The sequence below is a fragment of the Onychostoma macrolepis genome, chromosome 11 (genome assembly GCF_012432095.1).
Source record: "Onychostoma macrolepis isolate SWU-2019 chromosome 11, ASM1243209v1, whole genome shotgun sequence".
NCBI classification, from domain to species: Eukaryota; Metazoa; Chordata; class Actinopteri; order Cypriniformes; family Cyprinidae; genus Onychostoma; species Onychostoma macrolepis.
The window spans coordinates 3,955,328-3,975,660 of record NC_081165.1 but is presented as its reverse complement, the minus strand read 5'-3'; the positions used below and the strand labels follow the sequence as shown (position 1 = coordinate 3,975,660).

At 39.1% G+C, this 20,333-nt stretch overlaps 1 protein-coding gene across 1 annotated transcript; it reads right to left on the bottom strand.

Annotated features, from left to right (window-relative positions):
• Nucleotides 1-1,811: 1,811 nt before the first annotated feature.
• Nucleotides 1,812-11,555, bottom strand: mmp19 (matrix metallopeptidase 19). The gene is made up of 9 exons (XM_058791395.1): nucleotides 11,478-11,555; nucleotides 11,048-11,178; nucleotides 8,923-9,132; nucleotides 8,428-8,678; nucleotides 8,357-8,364; nucleotides 8,222-8,301; nucleotides 7,891-8,055; nucleotides 5,210-5,337; nucleotides 1,812-2,045 (listed from the first exon to the last, which is right to left on the bottom strand). Exons 1-9 carry the CDS (start codon nucleotides 11,492-11,494, stop codon nucleotides 1,812-1,814), a joined length of 1,224 nt encoding a protein of 407 aa, XP_058647378.1. The 5' UTR covers nucleotides 11,495-11,555.
• Nucleotides 11,556-20,333: the final 8,778 nt, after the last annotated feature.

Below are 20,333 nucleotides of genomic sequence, written 5' to 3'. Positions count from 1 at the left end.
GTAATCGCAACAATTTTGTGCTTTGTTGCTTTTACACACAGCTCAGCTTTCAAATTCTGCCGGTTTTATAACGAAATACAAATTATAAATGTGTTTTTGCTCTTTATTTCAAGTTTATAGCAAGATATAAATTGAAGGAACATCATAAGGCATAAACATTTTTTTATAATGAAAATGTCTCGTTGTTCGTTATTGTAATCGGAAAGATGATTGACTCACATGCCGCTTAACAAACACATTATTGCAATATAGCCTACATATTGTTTGTATTTCGCTATAAAACTGACAGATTTTGAAAACTGAAATTTGGAATATCTCCCGGTGCTCCAAATCCGGGCCATTTGCATGAGCAAAAGGCTAGAATAGCCTATCTCAAAATATTATAACTATATAATCTTTATTCTCAAAACATTTCGACTTTAATCTCGAAACATTTCGACTTTATTCTCGTAATATTTCGACTTTATTCTTGTAGAGTTTCGACTTTATTCTCGTAGTTTCGACTTTATTCTCGAAATATTACGACTTTAATCTCGTAATCTTAGTTTTTTTTTTTTTTTTAACGAGGCACTAAAACGCCGTCGTAGCAACCCTATGCTAAACTACTTTTTAATGACTTTATAACACTCCAAGGCAAAAACTGATTTGTGATAACTTTGCAAATTTATCAGTAATATATAATTAAAAAAAATACATTGCATATAATATTCAGACCCTTAATGCAGCTCAAGCACCGTTGGTGGCAATTACAGACACAAGGCTTTTTTTTTTTTTATGTGACAAGTTTTGCAAATCTGAATTTGGGGATTTTCTGCCATTCTTCTCTGCAGATAGTGTTTAGCTCTGTCAGGGTGGACTGGGACCATTGGTGGCAATTCACAACAGGTGCATACACTCACAAATTCTTTTCCAGAAATGAGAACCACTGTTACATATATAGACAGGTGTATACCTTTCTAAATCATGTCTATAATCAACTGAATTTGCTTCAGGTTAATTCAAGTTAAAGTGTAGAATTTTTTTTGAGATAGTCCAGTCTGTTTCTGAGCTAAAGGGTCTGAATACGTATGCAATGTAATTATTTCAGTTTTTTAAATTGTGAATAATTGGGCAAAGTTATCACATCAGTTTTTGCTTTGTCATCATCGGGTATAGAGTGTAAACTCATGTGAAAGACAACCAATTTAAAGCAGTTTAGCATAAGGCTGAAACAACGAAATGTAAAAAATTAAAATGATGCTGTTTGTATGTAAATGTTAGATGCAAGCCTGTTTATGTTAGTGAAATTTAGGCATTTCTTTTGGACATACAGTACAATTTTAGTGAGTACATATAGTATAGTATATATATATATATATATATATATATATATATATATATATATATGTACACAGAATAATCATATATTTTCATATTTTCATATGCATAATGTAGATGATAAAATGGATTCAACTCTCTTAGTGTATTAACAATGTATTTCACAGAAGCTACACTATGCAACTTTTTGATCATAAATAACAAAATGTTATTAATGAGAGTGCAAAAATGAAAAATAAATAAATAAATAAATAAAATAATAATAATTTTCTAAACCATGTCTTTAACCAATTACACTTTGATAACTCTACAATAATGATTTGTATTTTACAGCTGTTGGGATGAATTTTACTGGAAATTGCATACAAATGTCATTCACCCATGCATGTCAGAGATAAGTAGCTTTGGCTGTGGGTAGTGTGAAGCCAAGGGCAAAAAGTTACATAGTGTAGCTTAAAATGTTCACTGAGTTTAAAGGGAAACATTGTTGCAAATTAGTTGCACCTCATCCAGCGGACACGCTTGCTGAGTGGGTATCCAGAATCAACAATCAATTGCTCATTTAAGCGCCAGTACTTGTCACCTTTGAAGAAATACATCTTCCCATTGGTCCATGTGAAAGCTGCATCAGGATTTGATGGGATGCCAGTAAACAGACGTGAAATGGGTTTGGGATAAATGCTGAGGTCATTATAAACTATTTCATCCCACTGCCAATAGCCTGAGCCCTGAAAAAAAAAATTAAATCAATGATTTAAAGTGGTCATGAAAAAAAATTTACTTGATTGTTTGACATAAAAGGTCATTGTACTATAAAAACACACTGTAGGTTTTAGAAATCAACACCTTCAGCTTTTATTGAAACAGCTGTTATTGAAACCAAGCTACCAAAATGACCATAAATGTCTTTATGATGAATACATCAGCGCAAAACTGCCTGCACAATACCTACTTCTTCATGCATGTGAGCATGCTGCACAGTAAGGTTTGCCAAGATGACCAAAATAGTATAAGTGGACCCGAGCACAATGTCTGGCCGAAGCAAGGTTATGGTGATCTCCTGAGGGAACATCAAAGTCAATGCTTTGGCTGTGGCTAGTGTGATGCTGAGGGCAAAAAGTTGCATAGTCTATCTTAAAACATTCACTGAGTTTAAAGGGAAACATTGTTGCAAATAATAAATAGTTGCACCTCACCCAGCGAACATACTTGCTGAGTGGGTATCCAGAATCAACAATTAATTGCTCCCAAGCTACCAAAATGACTCATTTTGTACTTCCATGTCTTTAAGATGCTCTGGGTGAGAGGAGGGACCACGACACTGTTTGGCTACTGTGGGCCATACCTACTTGCCTGACAAACTGGACCAGCCACTGTGGTGTTGCCAGACTAGTCCTGTTTGCCTCCAGCCTGCGTACCTCCAAGATTTTGGCCAGCTTGTACTAGACCTGGTCTTCGCGCCATCTGTAGCGGACTTGTGTCAATGTTGCTTTGCTGGCACATAATATGTGCTACAAGCTTGGGTTCTTGGAGTTACAAATTTGGCAGGAGTCCTCCAAACCATACCACAAATGTAGGTTCCGAGGACTGGCAAGGGTGTCGTACATGGCCCGGATAGTGGAGCTCAAACTTGGTATTCTTGGTAACTTGATAACTACAACTGGCATTCCTGACTCACTGCTTTGATCTTGTAGATCTTCTCCACCATCTTAAAGATCTCTGAGTTTCTCCTCTCCTTTTTTGCGGCTTTGGACCACAGCTTGGGAACTGATCCCCATCCAAGGCCAGCCCTGCCTGTCTGCAGCCACCCAACGATCTCCTGATGTTTCAGCCAGATGACGGCCTGATCTACTACTCTTTACTGCATTCCACTTTTGTCCAGAGCAGACTTGAACCATGGAGTTTTGAACAGTGCATTCATGTGAGTCTCTTAGCTAAACCAAAAGCTTCACCTTTTCCTGTTTTTGTCCAGGATGGTATGTGAAAAAATTTGTGCTGTCAAATGATTAATCGCGATTAATCACATCCAAAATATACGTGTGTGTTCTGTGTGTATTTATTATAAGTACACACACATACAGTATATATTTTGAAAATATTTACATGTATTTGCATGTCTATATTTATATTCATATAATTTATATTATGAATAAATATATTTACTAACAGATTTTTCAGAAATATATACATGCATGTCAATGACGTGATGCCTACATTTTCTGTCCGATTGCATTTTTTCAGATAATAATTGGTTTAAATGCATATTAAAGATGGCATATATATGAAGGGCCTCTCCCATGTATGAATTCATTTTAACTTTTCAAAAAACATTAGTTATTTGTAATTGTTCTGTTATTCAAAGTGTCAAAATATCATGTGGTGTGACCATCCGGCCATAACTTTTTTTTTTTGTAAACATCTTTGAAATTAGCCTAAATTTATTCAGATTAATTTTCTGCACTATTTGGCATGATTTCCAAAGTGTTTTGTAATACTGTATAAAATTGCAAAACATTTGTATTTATATTTCCATCATAATACACAAACTTTGTCAGATGATTTCCATCAAGAAACTACTATTTTGGGACTTTTATGTTGAAATCCATTCAAAGATAAGACTTTGCATTATATACCAATTTGCCAAGGACCCATGGAAGCATCAGGCAGGTTTGTAAGTCTCTTTCAAATTTTGAAAAATTTTTTTGCTTTTATATTCAGTTGATGGGTTCTGGACTGTCTGTGTGTGTTTTGATCCCTGTGACCCAGTTTCTCCCTCATGTTGATTGTGTTAATTTGATTTCAGGTGTGTCTCGTTCTTCCCCAATTATCCTGTGTTTAAAAGCCCTAGTCCATTCAGTTCATGTTTGTCGGGTCTACTTGTTGCTACGTGTGTTTGTCAAGCTCCTGTTGTGGATGATTCTAAGTGTTTCCTTGATTAAAGACTGTTCAATGTTTCCTCGGTTCCCTCATGCTCCTTACCACAGTGAACCGTGACATTTATATACATAAAATACTTTATTTTAGTATAATTTGGAATATATTTTTATGCAATTGGATTAATTTCAGACTGTTTATGTTTAATATTTGTACAATATGAGAAAAAATGCAAAAAAATAAAATAATAATTCAGAGAATGTAGTTTTATTTTGGTAATTATGCATGTATTAATAATTTATTATTTATTTATTAATAACTATTTTAATCTATTCTACCAGATTATACTGCCAAGCAAAGTAAAATGAATGCTCACCATAGGCAGCATGTTAATTCTGACCCTGCAGTCTAGCACAAACTCCAGATGTCATTTTCTACTATAAGAAATATGTTTATGTTGTCATCTCAGAACCTGAGCCAGCAACCTCCCCTGATCATCTCTTCATCTTTATTAGTCATAGCACAAAAATAAACATGAATGAACATCAGAAGGTATCTTGTTTCAACCGTGAAAAGATGTCAATACACACTTTTTTTCAAGTTCAAGTCCACCGACGTTAATTTACTCTCCTGTCTTGTTTTGTTTTTAGGCGTTATAATATGTCAGACTGCCTGTTAATCAAACTCCCAGTGAAAGGGTCAATTGAGCAGCCATTAATGGGCAAAGTACTGGGTAATTGACTTTTTTTTTAACTCACAAGTCTTGTGTGCAGAACAAATTTTAAGAGAGACGAAAAGTGTGTACAGCTGTGGGTCCCCACAACTGGAGCTAAGAACCACTGACCTAATTAGAAAATGGTAAATATGTTTTTGTTGCATATGTAAATATGTGATTGTTTGTTTATATAGAGAGAACTTTGTACAGACATGAGGGCTTAAGAATTAATCATGAATTTTTTCTTGATTTTATTTCTATTAAGCATATGTTGTGTATAGCAATGTTAAAATCTCACTATACCTTAAAAAAGAAAATTTTCTTGTTCTTCTCATAATACAAAGCAGCGTCAATGTTGGCAGGGATTCTTTTTAGAGGTTTGGGGTATCGATAGTCAAGGCGGTAATTTGTGAACCTCCAGACTTTTTCACCTGTGAAAGAGAAGGTGGGTAGAAGAGAATGTTTTATACTGCAGTTAAGTAAATTTGTAAATCTGTTTTTCCATCTTAAAAATCTCTCAATTATGACATATGCTCTCAATATTCAATGCATAAAAGTGAACACCTCCCATAACATCCGATGTACTTGTTACATTGTAAGAAGAATGGTACCTATGCTTATATTACTCTCTGTTTCATCCTTATCTCAAGGATAGAGGATATCAGCAAGATCGAGTCCATATCAGTATCCAGACCAGATGGCGGACTTGCACCCAGAAACAACCTCAACACAGCCCATTATGGTCAGTGAAGACTACAACTTTTCTTTTTTCCACCTAATGCTGGTGTGTATACCATGTTCAATACTATACCATGTTTGTTTGCTTAGACCAGAGGAGAACTGATCCCCAGACTGAGTTTCTCCCAAAGTTTCATTCTCCATTCTGTAACTCGATAGAGTTTGGGTTCCTTGCCACTGTTGCCTTCTGGTTTCCTTAGTTGGGGTCTGAAAGTCACATAACTGCTATGCAGCTGAATCACATCTTGCAAAGTTGACACTGTTATCATACTTACAGCTGACATTGCTGCCTTTTGTAGATGTGCTTATAGCCGAACTGAGATGTGAGAAATTCAGCGTTATTGATTTTAACTGAACCAACACTAAACTAACTTGATCTGAACAATGACACTGTTGTTGCAGTATTTGAGTTTCCATAATTGATAATTGATTCTGCTGTGTTTCCTGTTTATCATTGTGAAGCTGCGTTGACACTATCTGTATTGTAGAAAGCACTATACAAATAAAGGTGACTTGACTAGTCCGCAATCTGGAGTAACTCCACTCTACCAAGTGCCTAAATCCCCACCAGACATGGAGGGCGCTCTTCTTCACAATTTGTACTACACTGTGACATATAGACCTAGTTCCAAAGACACCAAAGCTGATGCCCTCTTCCAACTGCATGCTCCTAATCTTTCCAAAGAAGACCTCATACTTTCCATCCTCCATTTTCAATAGCCCCATCCGATGGGATATTGACCTCAAGATCCCCCTCTTCCTGCTTGTCCTTTGGGCCGCACTTTTATCCCTGAATCTCCTGGAATGGCTGCATTCAGCACCTGGCTCTGGTCATCCAGGGATATCCAAACTTTGGGAGTTTGTTAGGAGAAACTACTGGTGGCAAAATCTGACTGCTGAAGTGAACATGTGAATATGTGTGGAAAGTTTCTCCCATCTTGAAAATTCCAGCCTCTTCCTGTCCCACAATGACCATGGTCCCACACTGGCATGGACTTTGTAACCACTCTCTAAACCACAACACCTGCATTCTGGTGGCAGTGGATCATTTTATAAGGCCTGCCATTTGATTCACTTCCTGCCATTTGATTCACTTTGAGTCTCGTGCTCCTACTGGGGATTTCCATAAGCTTCTCCTCTGGTTATTATCTCCAGACCAATGGTCAAACAGAGCACACAATCCAAGAAATCTCCAGCACAGAAAGGCTTGCATGTACTGGACTCACCTCATTCCAGTGTATCATTCCAGCCTCCACTCTTCCCATGGTCAGGTGAACCCTCCGATGTCCCCATCATTGATCATTGGTTCAGGTAGAGTGAAAGTACACAGAACTAAGATCATCTCCAGAGGGCTGTGAGGTACACACCAGATCCATACAGATGTCTTGCATTCAGAACCCCCTCAATACCATCCAGGAGGTCAGGTCTTCCCACACAGTACAAGATCAATCCCACAATTCATGTCTTTTGACTTAAACCATTCACTCCTTCTCCTTCTGCTTCCCCAGGGACTGGTGAAGAGAATGCCTCTCCTGCTCTAGTGCTGCTTTTAGAGGATGCTCTAGCATACTCTGTCCGGTCCTTTATGGACTCTAGCCATCGCCAAGGGCTTCTCCAGTATCTTGTGAAGGGAAAAAGTGAAGGGAGTCTATGCTTATATTTGTGTCTTTCCGTTTCACTGTCTCATCACCAGGTTACCAGAGTGAGCCTGATCCAATCTGTTCCCAGGCCAGATGTTTGACTTAGGACCAGCTCTTACCACAACATAGCCCTTTTGAATTGTAGCACAGATTCCAACAAACTGCCGGTCAAACTACATGCCTTTTTTCTCATTTATTAATCATTTAAAGCTAAATACAATCAATTTCATTATATTCATTGTACCATAGCTTGGAATCAACTATCAGTAGTGATAATGTAATACAAGAGAAGCTGTTTACTCACAAAAGTTTTAAAAGAGACCACATAGTATCTTTAAAAGAGACAGTCCATGTATTCTCATACATACCTGAATAGCATAAATTGGGACACTCAATATGGCTGATGTAGCAGGGGGTGTGGACTATCAATTATATTAATCCATATCCCCTGCTACATCCACCATTTTGAGCATTTAGACTTCTCCCAACTTTTCTCCCAAGCTTCACTTGTATAACATTAATTATTGTGGTTACAATTTTCCATATATTCACATATTTTAAAGTACAAAAAAAAAAAAAAAACATGTGCAGAGAGTAGTAATCTACCTTTAAAGAAGTATGTCTTGTTGGTTCTTGGGGAATATACAGCTGCATTCAGGTTTCCTGGAAGCCCCTTCCATAGCAAACTTATTTTTACCGGAGAGTTATGGCCCATATCTGTTATTGTCCACACATAATCCCCACTAAAAGCATATGTCTTATGTGAGGGACCTAACACACAAAAAAAAACAATATTTTATAACATGTTTACAAAATTACAATATTTTATTACGTTACATGATATTTTTATTCGATAAACAAGCAAATCTACTGCATTTGTTTAACTTGAATGAACTTAAGTCATGTGCACTGTTACTACAGTACATGGTTTTCTTACCCAGCATTATAGCATCAAGTTTAGCAGCGCATGGATCTAGCATATCACCCCTGGGGAACGGGGCCATGGTAGTGGGATATGTCTCGGCATAGATATCATCAGCAGTGGTTGTACTAGAGATCCTTTTACCTGAATTCATAAGGGTAATTAACATATGCAGTTATATACAGTACATTGGCAAATATTCAATTATTTGTTTGTATTATCTTACCATATATTGCTTGGATTCCTCTGATATCATCAATGTGCAGTCTAAAATTGGCTTGGTAACCAGTGTAGTGTGCTGCCATAAGAGCACTGCTGTACTGAGAATGCCCCAAGCCAAGAGCATGCCCAATCTCATGAGCCGCAACAATACGCAGATTGGAACCATAATACTTCCCTTCAGTCCAGAATTCATCTTCATCAAAGTGAACTATTCCTGATGGAGGGGCTTCAGCATGGGCAAGAACATGGCCTAACAAAAGATTATTGTTCTAATTTGTAAAGCAACAGTACATAAAGCTGGTGTGTCCTGAGTTTACAGTTTGCCAGGTCTTGGTTGAAAGAATAATAACATACCATATAACGTTAGATCTTATTAATATGTCAAATGATAGGAGTAAAATAAATACATGTAAAAAATGTTCTATTGTTTTTTGTATTGTATAATTTTTAATATTATAATAAAAAGTATAATTCATTTAGTGAGATTTACTTACCAGGACCATCAAAAGGTGAAGGACAGCCATCTCTCTTGTGAAATGAGATTCGAATATCAGCAAATCCATGATTAATCTCTTTAAAGCTGAGTGGGGTGACATCACTCCAGTATTTAAATGCTGAGCGTATGGCTGTCTGTGTTTCAGTTTTCCCCATGTCAGGTGTGTAATTGTGAATGCGAAATGTTAAGTTTTTCTTTCGCCAAAATCCTACAAAATAAGAAAGTCAAACTAAAAATCCAAACAGCTGTTTTCTCCATATAAAGAGCAAATCTATTTACTTGGTTATGTCTGCTATTCTATTTCATCCTTTATTGTTTATCCTTAGATTATTTATTATAATATAAACATTTCATTGTATTTATTGTAGCTGTATTTAGTTATAGATACTATTTAGTTATATAGTAAACTATCAAATGCTGAACTAATAAAGAGAAGGTCATAGTCCATAACATTACTTTAAGAGTTCAAACTCAAAATGCATTTCAATTAAGCTGCTTTTCCTAGTATTTTAAATACATTTTTTGGTGAGACTTTCTATGAAACCTGTACTTATATAAATTATAAGGGTATTCTTAAGGCATTATAATGCACACACAATTCCTTACATCATTTCATAAATAATCATAACAACAGCTACATTTTATAATGTATTAATGAACAAACTGTTGTGTATAACACAACACTTAGTTCAGGTCCTCAAATCTGACTTGCTGAGAGGCCTTCCAGGAGTGCTGATGTTTCATCAGTATCAGTAATTGGACTATTCACAGTTTGTATTACTCTGCTTCCAGACAGGCAGCAGTGAGGAGGAAATCCCATATCATTTTCAAATACTACTGTTATGTTAAACTATCAATGTCAGATTTTAATCCTTGGTTTTATTAGTATTTACACACAAGAGAAGATGGAGATACTTCTTGGTTTTTCCTTATTATTGTATAAAAGCAAAATCAAATTCAATTATATAAAAGCTGAATCACAGTCATGCTGATATAGAGATATATAAAACTCCTGTGATATTGATCATTTATCAGCATGATCTTCTGCAATATAGACATTCAAGATTTACACATTTCTGTCATGACAACTCTTGGAGGAATTGGCATGGTAATGAACATGACGATGTTAATGTGTTTGGTCTTGGCAGAATAGATCTGCTACGCTGCTGCTGCTGCGGCAGAGCAAGTACCGTGAGTTGGTACTGCCAATACATCCACAGCATGCTGCTATGAGCATGTAAGAAATACTACTGCTGCACATATAACATATATGGAATAACCCCCATATAGCATACATGAATCACCCTGTAGCAGATCTATACAGGTGGAGCTGGGGAAGGTGGAGGGTTTCTGAAGTGCGCTGCTACTGCTACAGCAAGCACTAGTCATATATTTGAATGTTAAGCAGCGAGACCATTGGCTAACAATACAATAGAGAACTAATAAGCTGTGCCATGTGAGGATGTCAATGTCAGATTGAGTTATAGCTATCGGACTGCGCCATCTAGAGTTTCATGCCAGAACTTTGTATTTCAATTACATGTCAAATTTCTATTAAACTAAAGTGTGGTTTGAAGGAGTGGGGGAAAGAGGGTCAGAGGGCATCATTCCCTTATTCTTGGTTTGGGTCACTACATGTGAAAAGCCTGGATTTCAATGTGAGGTTTTTCAAACTCACTGACAAGCCTTTTACATAAGAAACAACGTAATATGATTTTGTTGATATTCCAATGAATACAGTAAATATGTCACATTGTCCATTCATGATACCAGAGTGTGCCTGTGTTTTCTGTTCAGGTGTGTCATTCCTTGTCTATGCATTGTGGATTACAGCTGTTTCAATTTGTGTTTGTTGTTCCATGTATTTTTGCCAATGTTTCTAAATAAAATGTTTTTGCTGCAAATAGATCCTCAACTCTCTCCTTGGCAAGCCTTGACACGCCTTGACAATAATGCATATTTTTACAAGTTTTTTTTTTTTTTTTTTTATAAGGCACTGCACATGCACTGCAATACATTAAGAATAATCTTCATTATAATACAGACTTCAGAGAAAATGTGACCAAATTTGGTAGAGAAGGTTGACTGTATTATTAAACAATCAGTAAGTAGATGCTCACCACCAAATCTCCTGTATTTTAAAGACTTTTGGTTAAAGGGGTCCTCAACACCACACCGTGGCTGCCTCATTTTAAGAAGAGTAGCTCTGTCAAGATTTCCAGTGACTGCCAGCCCTGACACCCTCTGAAAAAGACTTTTACAAATATGACAGTTCAGACGTGCACAAAAGTAGATAAAAAAAGAGATTACAACGTGTACAATTCTCAATTTTGATTAAAGCAAGCCACAAAATTATTAATTTCAGAAACTGTAGCATTATCAAGAATTTTATATACACAAAGGGGAAGATGGGGGATGACACATTTATTTTTAAATTGTAACATATTTATTTAGATACATGTTTAGTATGTGCACATTGTGCAGGATCCAATGTGTTATTAAGGGAAATAAACAGAAATGTCTATAGACTATATTTCACTGTGACTGTTTTACCTGAGAGCCACTTTCATAGCCCCCTCACTGGAATCTCTCTGAGCTTCTGGGTTCAGTGGAGTATCTAGATATCCAAACCGCCTCAGGTACATCTATTAAATGTGAATACATGCATGTAATAAATTATACCAATTATCCTGTTGTTAAATATTAAATGATAAAAATTAACCTTTTTTTGTAATAGTTGGTTAAGAAAAAGTGGAACAGATTTAAAGGTCTAGTTTAAAGCACGTTTCAAAAAATATAATGAATTAAGTTAATTAAGACATGCCCATTATAAAATGCTCATGATGTATTGTGCAATGCAATGTAATTCATACATTATGGTTTTAATGTATTAGTAAATAGGACTAATACATTCATAGAACAAAAATTCCGAAGCTTGACCCCCCAAAAAAAGGAGTTTGGCCAAAAAAATTCTAATAATAAGAGGCACTGACCAGTAACCACTGCATGTTAACTGAATTGAGTTCTGATGTTTGCTCCTAGAGAGCGCTAGTCTGACATAACATTATTTTGGACTATCTCAATATTCTTTCAACTTCCCATAATCTTTAAGATTAATTTAGAATTCTTGGGTTTGGCATTCTTGAGCCTATTGTTTTTAGTGTTTAGAGTTTAGAGTCTTCTGTTTGATGGATCAGGATTCAATTAACCATGGTTATACCACAAATAAAACCAAAAAACCATGGTTACTATAGTTAAACCATGGTAACTACAATGGTTTTGCTACACTAACCATAGTTTAAACATGGTATTTGTACTGTGGTTATACAAATGGTAGCTAATCAATACACCAAAAAACTATAGTTACTACACTTTTCGTAAGGGTCATGTAACAACAGTACAACTCTAAGGTTAGTTTATTGATACTTTGTAGAATTTCAAAGGTACATTTATAGCAAAACCTAAAAAGTAGCATAAAAGTAGGTTTGCAGTAAATCACGTTAATGTTACCTGCGCCTCTGTGAACTCTCGTCTTCTGCTCGTCTCAGTAGATGACCATACACGCAGAACAGCAGTCAGAAATATTGTATATTGCATCCACTTAGCCATAATCCCAGTCTGCACAGAGCTCCAGAGGTTTGATGTCTAAAGAAGAAATACTTTGTAGATGGGTGGACGTTAGTAGAGCGCGCAGTGGTGTCTTCTGGTTTTAAATCGAGCGCAGAGCAAGTCAGAAGAGATGATGCATTTCCTCCTGCATGTCACAAGACAGAGGCTCTGATCCAAGAAAGAAACTCACCATGCGTGCCGCGAACGCAACTTTTAGACACCGCTTTCTTCCCTTCTTTATACTTAATTTTAGGCAGGTTTCCATGGTGTCATTTTAATGACAAATGTCGAGAGCGCATTATTTTAAAGCGATTTTGCATCCATAATGCGCGAGCAAGAATCTCTCCACAAGAATCTCTCATCTTTCTCGCTCTCGATCGCACAAACCTGGACTTGCGCTCTCAAACATACAGTGTTCGGTTGAGAATGGGCTCTGCTCTCTCACAGTATTGTGTGTGCGCGCTCAAACTTGGCCCTCGCTTCAGTTAAGCAATCAGCTAATATTTCTTTCTTTCATAATTTAATAGTTATTTAAGTGCTTATTGTAGGCTAAATATGCATTTATTAGATTATTATATGTGTCTGATTTTGCCCAAGACAAGCCATTCTGCTGTTCGTAAGGGGCGTATTGTCAAGTCACCTTTAATTATACAGCGCTTTTTACAATACAGATTGTGTCAAAGCAACTTTCCAATATCAAAAAGGAAAATAGTGTGTCAATAATGTAAAATGACAAGATTAAACACTCAATTTTCAGTTAAAGGCATTGCATTATTGAATTCAATGATGTCATCGTCCAGCTCAGTTCAGTTTAAATAGTATCTGTGCAATCAAGTCGACGATATCGCTGGAAATGAAGTGTCCCCAACTGAGCAAGCCAGAGGCGACAGGAGCAAGGAACCAAAACTCCATCGGTGACAGAACAGAGAAAAAACCTTGGTAGAAACCAGGCTCAGTCGGGGGCCAGTTCTCCTCTGACCAGACGAACCAGCAGTTCAAATCCAACTGCAGCAAAGTCAGATTGTAAAGGGCTCATCTGGTTCCCGAGGTCTTGTCCCGATCAGAGGCGTCATGCCCATTCAATGTGAGGGGGCACGTGCCCTCTGAGATCCCTGAGCCAAGTGGATTTTAAATGCAGCTTCCAAAAGACAAAAAATAGCCGATTTAATATTTTCTATATTTAATACAATCACACCTGTGTGATTAGAACGTTCTGTGCGTCATATCATCAGCTGCTAAATTAAGATCTGCATTCGCTGGCTGGCGCTGAGCCAGTGCGTTTTTAAAGCACTGCGCATTATAACCAATCACACACGATTCTGTTGAACTTATTAATACAATGGCCAATCAGAGGCGTTCAGATGAGTCATCGCTAAAATGCCGGTGTTTTCTTCAATCGCTCGCTGACTGAATACCACTTTCTGGCGAATTCTCTAGTTAGAAACAGTAAATGTGCAAATGTGTGTAAGAATCTGTAAATAAGATATTCATTTCACAGTGTAAACAGCTTCAGTGATTTTAATGGGAGTTTTTGAGAGTCTAGCTTGAACTCTAGACATGTCAGTGAAAATGTTCTTTGATAATGTAAATGTTCTTTGCTCTCTTTCTGTACAATGAAAGTGTTATGATTACCGGTAGTAGCTTAACTTACAATGTTTTACAATGTTAAGTTCACATTAAATATAAAGTCAGCCATATTAAAAATATGTTATGGCATGACACCCTTATCTGTTAATTATGTAAATAGACAGGTTTTTATGCATAGTTAATAGATTACATTATTAGGTTACTTTGACTGTTGCCCACTATAGATGATAAAATAAAAGTGAGAATCAAGATATTTCATGATATAGTTAATGTGTTTGGGAATGTGGGAATGTTTCAAATAAAAAGGAAAACAATAAAATAAAATAAAACATAAGTGCTGTGGCTGCTGTGTGTCACATGACATGTGAATACATGCAATGCAATAAAAAGCATGCCACTGAGCGCATAGGTGGTAATTTAAATATATTTTTGAGATGGAAAAATGTGGTTTTACAAATGCTAGAAACGTGGCTTTCGAAGGAAAGATTGCCATCAAATATCATACCTAAGTTCCTAACTGATGACGAAGAATTGACAGAGCAGCCATTAAGTATTAGACCGTGTTCTAGGTTACCACCATAACGGTCTGTGCTCACGTTGGGTCTTGGTATGAGGGTCAGGAACTGCTCTTCTCACCCACTGAGATAATCCCACTTTAGGAGGACCTGGAAATACTGTAAATGAAAGAGTAGTGAAAATTCCTTTGAGGAATGTCAAGTATACAGTATACCAAGTCAAGTCACCTTTATTTATATAGCGCTTTTAACAATACAGATTGTGTCAAAGCAGCTTTACAGTATCAAATAGGAAAATAGTGTGTCAATAATGCAAAAGGACAATAGTTAACACAAAATTTTCAGTTAATGGCAGTTCATCATTGAATTCAGTGATGTCATCATCCAACTCAGTTCAATTTAAACAGTATCTGTGCAATCAAGTCGACAATATCGCTGGAAATGAAGTGTCCCCAACTAAACAAACCAGAGGCGACAGCGGCAAGGAACCAAAACTCCATCGGTGACAGAATGGACAAAAAAAACCTTGGGAGAAACCAGGCTCAGTCGGGGGGCCAGTTCTCTGGCCAGACGAAACCAGCAGGTTGTTCATGCAGCAAAGTCAGATTGTGCAGAGGACTCATCTGGGGCCTCATTTATAAAGCGTGCATATGCTCAGATTTGATCTTATAGTGTGCGTACACTTAAATCCATGCCACCTGTAGAACCTGGTCGAAAAGAACGCACACGCATAATCTTAACTCAGAACATTCCTGAGTTCCTCCCTCCACGCTGTGTCGTAAAAATGAACAAATGACCAACACAACGCCACAATTCTATGACTAGCGTCCGGCCATACTCTCCTTATCACCTCGGGAGACTCGTAAAACATGATAAGTTTGAGGATGGAATGACCGCGCTACATCTGCACAGAGTTAACAACAAAGAATTATTTCTTTGGAGAGGTTCCAGAACCAGAGCGTTCGCGATACTGCGACCCCGCTTCTGATAAACAAAAAAAGTGACTGACTTACAACTTCGTCTGAGCTAGGAAGATCACCAGAGCCACACAACGTGATACTCCTAATGACCTCACGACCTCCATTCGGTCTTCCGCCTTCCAGAGGAATGCGCCTCTTTTCTCTTCTTCTCCAAAAAAACACCCAAACTTTTCTTTGCCAAAAGGAAAATCAAGAAAAGACTGCTGCTATTAAAGCAATATACTCAAGAGACAATATATATATATATATGAATGTGGTATTTTATGTTTTGTTTCTCTTGCTGTGGTTATTAGAACTTAGGATATTTTAATCTATGACTTAACCCGTTTAGTAGGTAAAATTATAGGTATTCGATATGACAAATACCTCAGGTTTGATGTCTTATATCTATATATATAGGCTTGGTGTTTATGTTATGCATGGTGTGTTTTAGTTTGATCTTTTGAACTCAAAGCAAGTAAACAAACAAACAATCTCTAATTTGAGTTGAATTGAATGAATCGTTAAAAGATAACGATAGTCGAGTCTTCTGTTTGTGACGTCTCCAGGTCGTCTTTATTCTCAGGAAAGAGAATAGCTTAAACTTTCTTCAAACTGTTTTCATCTTGCCAGAACGTGTGTATGTGTGTGTATGTGTTTTGTATTGTATCCTAGAATAGTAAATAAACTCTCGATTCATTTTTAATGAATAGTCTGGTGCCGTGATTTTCAAATCTTAAATTATTTGCCAAAGATCGTGTTACCTGTTGCTCATAAATTTCCCAACCAATCCTGTATTATTATCGTATCCACGAGATAAACAGAATTGCTCAAATATACTGTATTAATACTCGCTGGTCGAGTCGTTAATAAGGTATAAATTACACATTTTTGATTAATATCAATCAGAACAAAATCAAATTTCTACGATTTGATTCCCTAAAGCTGAGATTATAAATAAAGGATAAAACCTTACACACCGCTCATATTTGTAAAAACTGTCTTTGACGTGGAAAAATGCTTAGCGTCACGCCAGGGTCTGAGCTGACGTACGCACTTTTTCTTGTTTGAGTACTGCAGGTTTTTGGAAATGTAAGCTGTTCTTGCAGCTCTCTGTTCTAAATGAAAGAATTTGGATGATGACTGGTGATCTTTTACATGTTAATGACTTTAATTAGGAGTTGTTTACAAGGCAGAGAGCTGAAACCATTCATTTGCGTGCAAGTTCAAGATCATTTGCGATTCATAGATTTCACATCTGAAAGAGATGCGTACGTGCGCTTTCTGTATGTACGTTCATTTTATGAATCACCCGTATGCATATTTGAGAGATGATCGTAAGATCAATTTTAAGATGGTTTCTGCGCAACAATTTATAAATGAGGCCCCTGGTTCCCATGGTCCCATGGCCGTCTAGGTGACGAGGTCTTCACTGGGGATCTGTCTCTGGGGCTCATCTAGGTGTCCTGGTCTCCGCTGACGTTCAGGGCTGTAGAGATCATCTCTAGGTGCTGATCCACCATCTGATCCGGATACGGACTAGATCCGGGTGACTGCAGTGACCATTTGATCTGGATACAGACTGGATCTGGTGGCTACGGTGGCCTCGGAATAAGAAAAAAACACTAATATTAGCGTAGATGCCATTCTTCTTATGATGTAAAAAGTACATTGGGTGATATGGGAAGTGTTTCCGGGTTCTGGTTGACCGAATTAATGCAGCCTAACGATCCTTTAACGGATTTGAATATTAGAAACGTATTAGTGTGTTATGTGCAAGCCAGGTTAAAGAGATGGGTCTTTAATCTAGATTTAAACTGACAGAGTATACCAATATAGGTTGTCAATGCAGCAAAACAGAATATCATCCTGCAGCGAAACCAAATTCTGGGTTACTTGCAAGCTGTGAAAACAGTTTACCCTGCAGCCGTCCAACCCACTGGACTTGAGGGGGCTCCAGGAGAGAGAGCCCAAAACGGTGAATCAGTATCTGAAAAGATTGGTTGCATTCCATCCTAGAAGATGCACATCACTCTTTAGCCTCCTTCAGACTGTCAGCCCAAATCCAGTCATATTTAAATAGTCTGAACAGCAACGAGCTACATGAAATCCGATTTGTGCAAATCCGTTTCGAGCTACATTCGTATGTGGTTTGGAATCCTATTCAAATCGCATTTCTGGAAATCCGTTTCAATCTGACCGGTCAGATCAGATTTAGTATAGCTTTTTCAAGTCCTCACGCCACGTAAAATGTAAACACATCCAACGTTTTTGCAAAAAACTTGCTGAACATCTTTGCAGAAACAAGCTTGTGTCGTTGTGAAGTGCAAGTCAAGCGAAAAAACAAAAAACAAAAAAAACAATATTGTCACAAAACACGGTACACACAACTGGTGAGTGAGAACAAACAGGTTTATTGAAGGGATTCGGGATCGGGAGTGATCAAAAGCAGGTGAGTGAGCAAGTTAGTGTGAAGTTCTGATTGCTTAGCTGTGGTTGAAGTTGTGTCTTTGTTTGCAGATTCGGATCGGGGATCAAAGGCTTCGAGGGAGAATCGGCGAGGGATCCAACTGGTAAGCATTGGGGTAAGTCGTGATTGTAGAGTGAGTCCAGAGCTGTCCATCTAGTGAACGGTAGACTGGACAATGTGGGGAATGGAAGTGTGTGTGTATATAGTGGTGCTGATTGGTGTCAGCAGGTGCGTGCAATTAGAAGTCAGGTGACTGTGATCGGGTGATTGTGCTGGGTGGTGACTGTTGTGATGGTGACTGATTCCTGACATTACCCCCTCCCCCAGGGGCGGCTCCTGACGCCCTCGGACGGCGACTGGGGCGGCCACGGCCTCTGGGTGCGGGACGCTCGGGGTGCGTGCGATGGAATTCTTCAAGCAGTAAGGGGTCTAGGATGTCATCCCTGGCCACCCAGGAGCGTTCCTCCGGTCCGTATCCTTCCCAGTCGACCAGATATTCCAGTCTTCCGCCTCGTCGCCGTGAGTCCAGGATTTCCTTGACCAGATAGATGGAGGGTTGTTCGAGGATTTCTGGGGAAGGAGGTTCGTCCACTTCTGTGGGTCCTGGTGCAGAGGGAGAACAGGGTTTAAGGAGTGACACGTGGAATGAAGGATGTATTCTGTACCTGGGTGGGAGTTGGAGTTCATAGGTGACCTCGTTGATCTGCCTCTGTATCGGGAAGGGACCAATGTAGCGGGGCCTCAGCTTCTTGCACGGCAGGCGGAAGTGCAGATCCCGGGTGGATAGCCAGACCTTGTCTCCAGGATGGTAGGTGGGAGTAGGGGTTCGCCGGGCATCTGCAAAGATTTTATGCCTCCTCACTGCACGTTGGAGGTGGACTTGAACTGAGTCCCACACGCTCTCGCTCGCTCGGAACCAGTGGTCTACAGCTGGAACCTCCGACGGAAGAATGGTGGTTGGTACCCGAGTATGCACTGAAATGGTGTAAGACCTGTGGTGTTTTGTTGCAGGGAGTTCTGTGCATACTCGGCCCATGGGAGGAAGCGGCTCCAGCTGTGCTGATCGTCATGGCAGTATGCCCGGAGGTAACGTCCGAGTTCCTGGATCTTGCGCTCAGTCTGGCCATTCGTCTGGGGGTGGTATCCTGAGGACAAGCTGACCGTGACGCCCAGCAACCTGAAGAAGGCTTTCCACACGTGGGAAATAAACTGAGGACCTCTGTCCGAGACTATGTCCTCAGGTATTCCGAAGTTTCGGAACACGTGCTGGAATAAGTGTTCTGCTGTTTCCATGGCAGTAGGGAGTCCTTTGAGGGGGATGAATTTGCAGGCTTTGGAAAAGCGATCGACTGCCACCAGCACACAAGTGTTACCTTCGGAATTTGGTAGGTCCGTCATGAAGTCTATTCCCAAATGTGACCAGGGTCAATGAGGGATTGGTAATGGCTTTAGCTTGCCTACAGTAAGATGCCGGGGGGTCTTGGATATGGCGCAGACTGAACAACTGTGTACGTACCTGATGACATCCTGGGTCATACTAGGCCACCAGTACCGAGCTTGGAGGAGCGAGAGGGTCCTGTGGCTGCCTGGATGTCCAGAGCCCGGTACGTTGTGAACTGAGCCCAGAAGGGAGTCTCGTTGGGTGGTCGGTACATAAGTCTTCCCTTCTGGGCCTCCCAGCGGAGCAGGTTCGGTGAGAGTGGCGGCTCTGATTTCCTTGTCTATGTTCCATTGAATGGGGCTTACAACCATGGCTGGAGGGAGAATGGGTTCAGGATCTGTGGGAGTATCGGGAGAATGCATTCTAGAGAGGGCATCAGCCTTGTTGTTACGACTTCCGGGGCGATAGGTTATGGTGAACTGGAACCTGGTGAAGAACAAAGCCCAGCGGGTTTGACGTGGGTTGAGTCTTTTTGCATCTCGAAGATATTGGAGGTTTTTATGGTCTGTGATGACTGTGAACGGGTGTTTTGCTCCCTCCAGTCAGTGCCGCCACTCTTCCAGGGCAAGTTTGATGGCCAATAATCTGGTTCCCGATGTCATAGTTCTGCTCCGCTGAGGTCAGTTTCTTCGAATAGTATGCACAAGGATGGAGGCTAGGAGGCTCATCGTGGTATTGGGACAGCACGGCCCCGACGCTGGTGGTGGAGGTGTCAACTTCAACAACAAAAGGGGCTGAAGGATCTGGGTGGTGTAGGATGGGGGCCGTGCTGAAGGCTGTCTGCAGTTTCTGGAAGGCTTCGTGGGCGGTGGAGTTCCAGGACAGGGA

Bases quoted from the DNA above. Each gene is read 5' to 3' on its own strand.
- mmp19 (XM_058791395.1), bottom strand. The intron at 8,679-8,922 runs GTAAGTAAATCT...ATCTTTTGTTAG, and splicing joins TTCACCTTTTGATGGTCCTG to GCCATGTTCTTGCCCATGCT. The intron at 2,046-5,209 runs GTATAGTGAGAT...TTTTTTTTTCAG, and splicing joins AGAAAATTTTCTTTTTTAAG to GGCTCAGGCTATTGGCAGTG.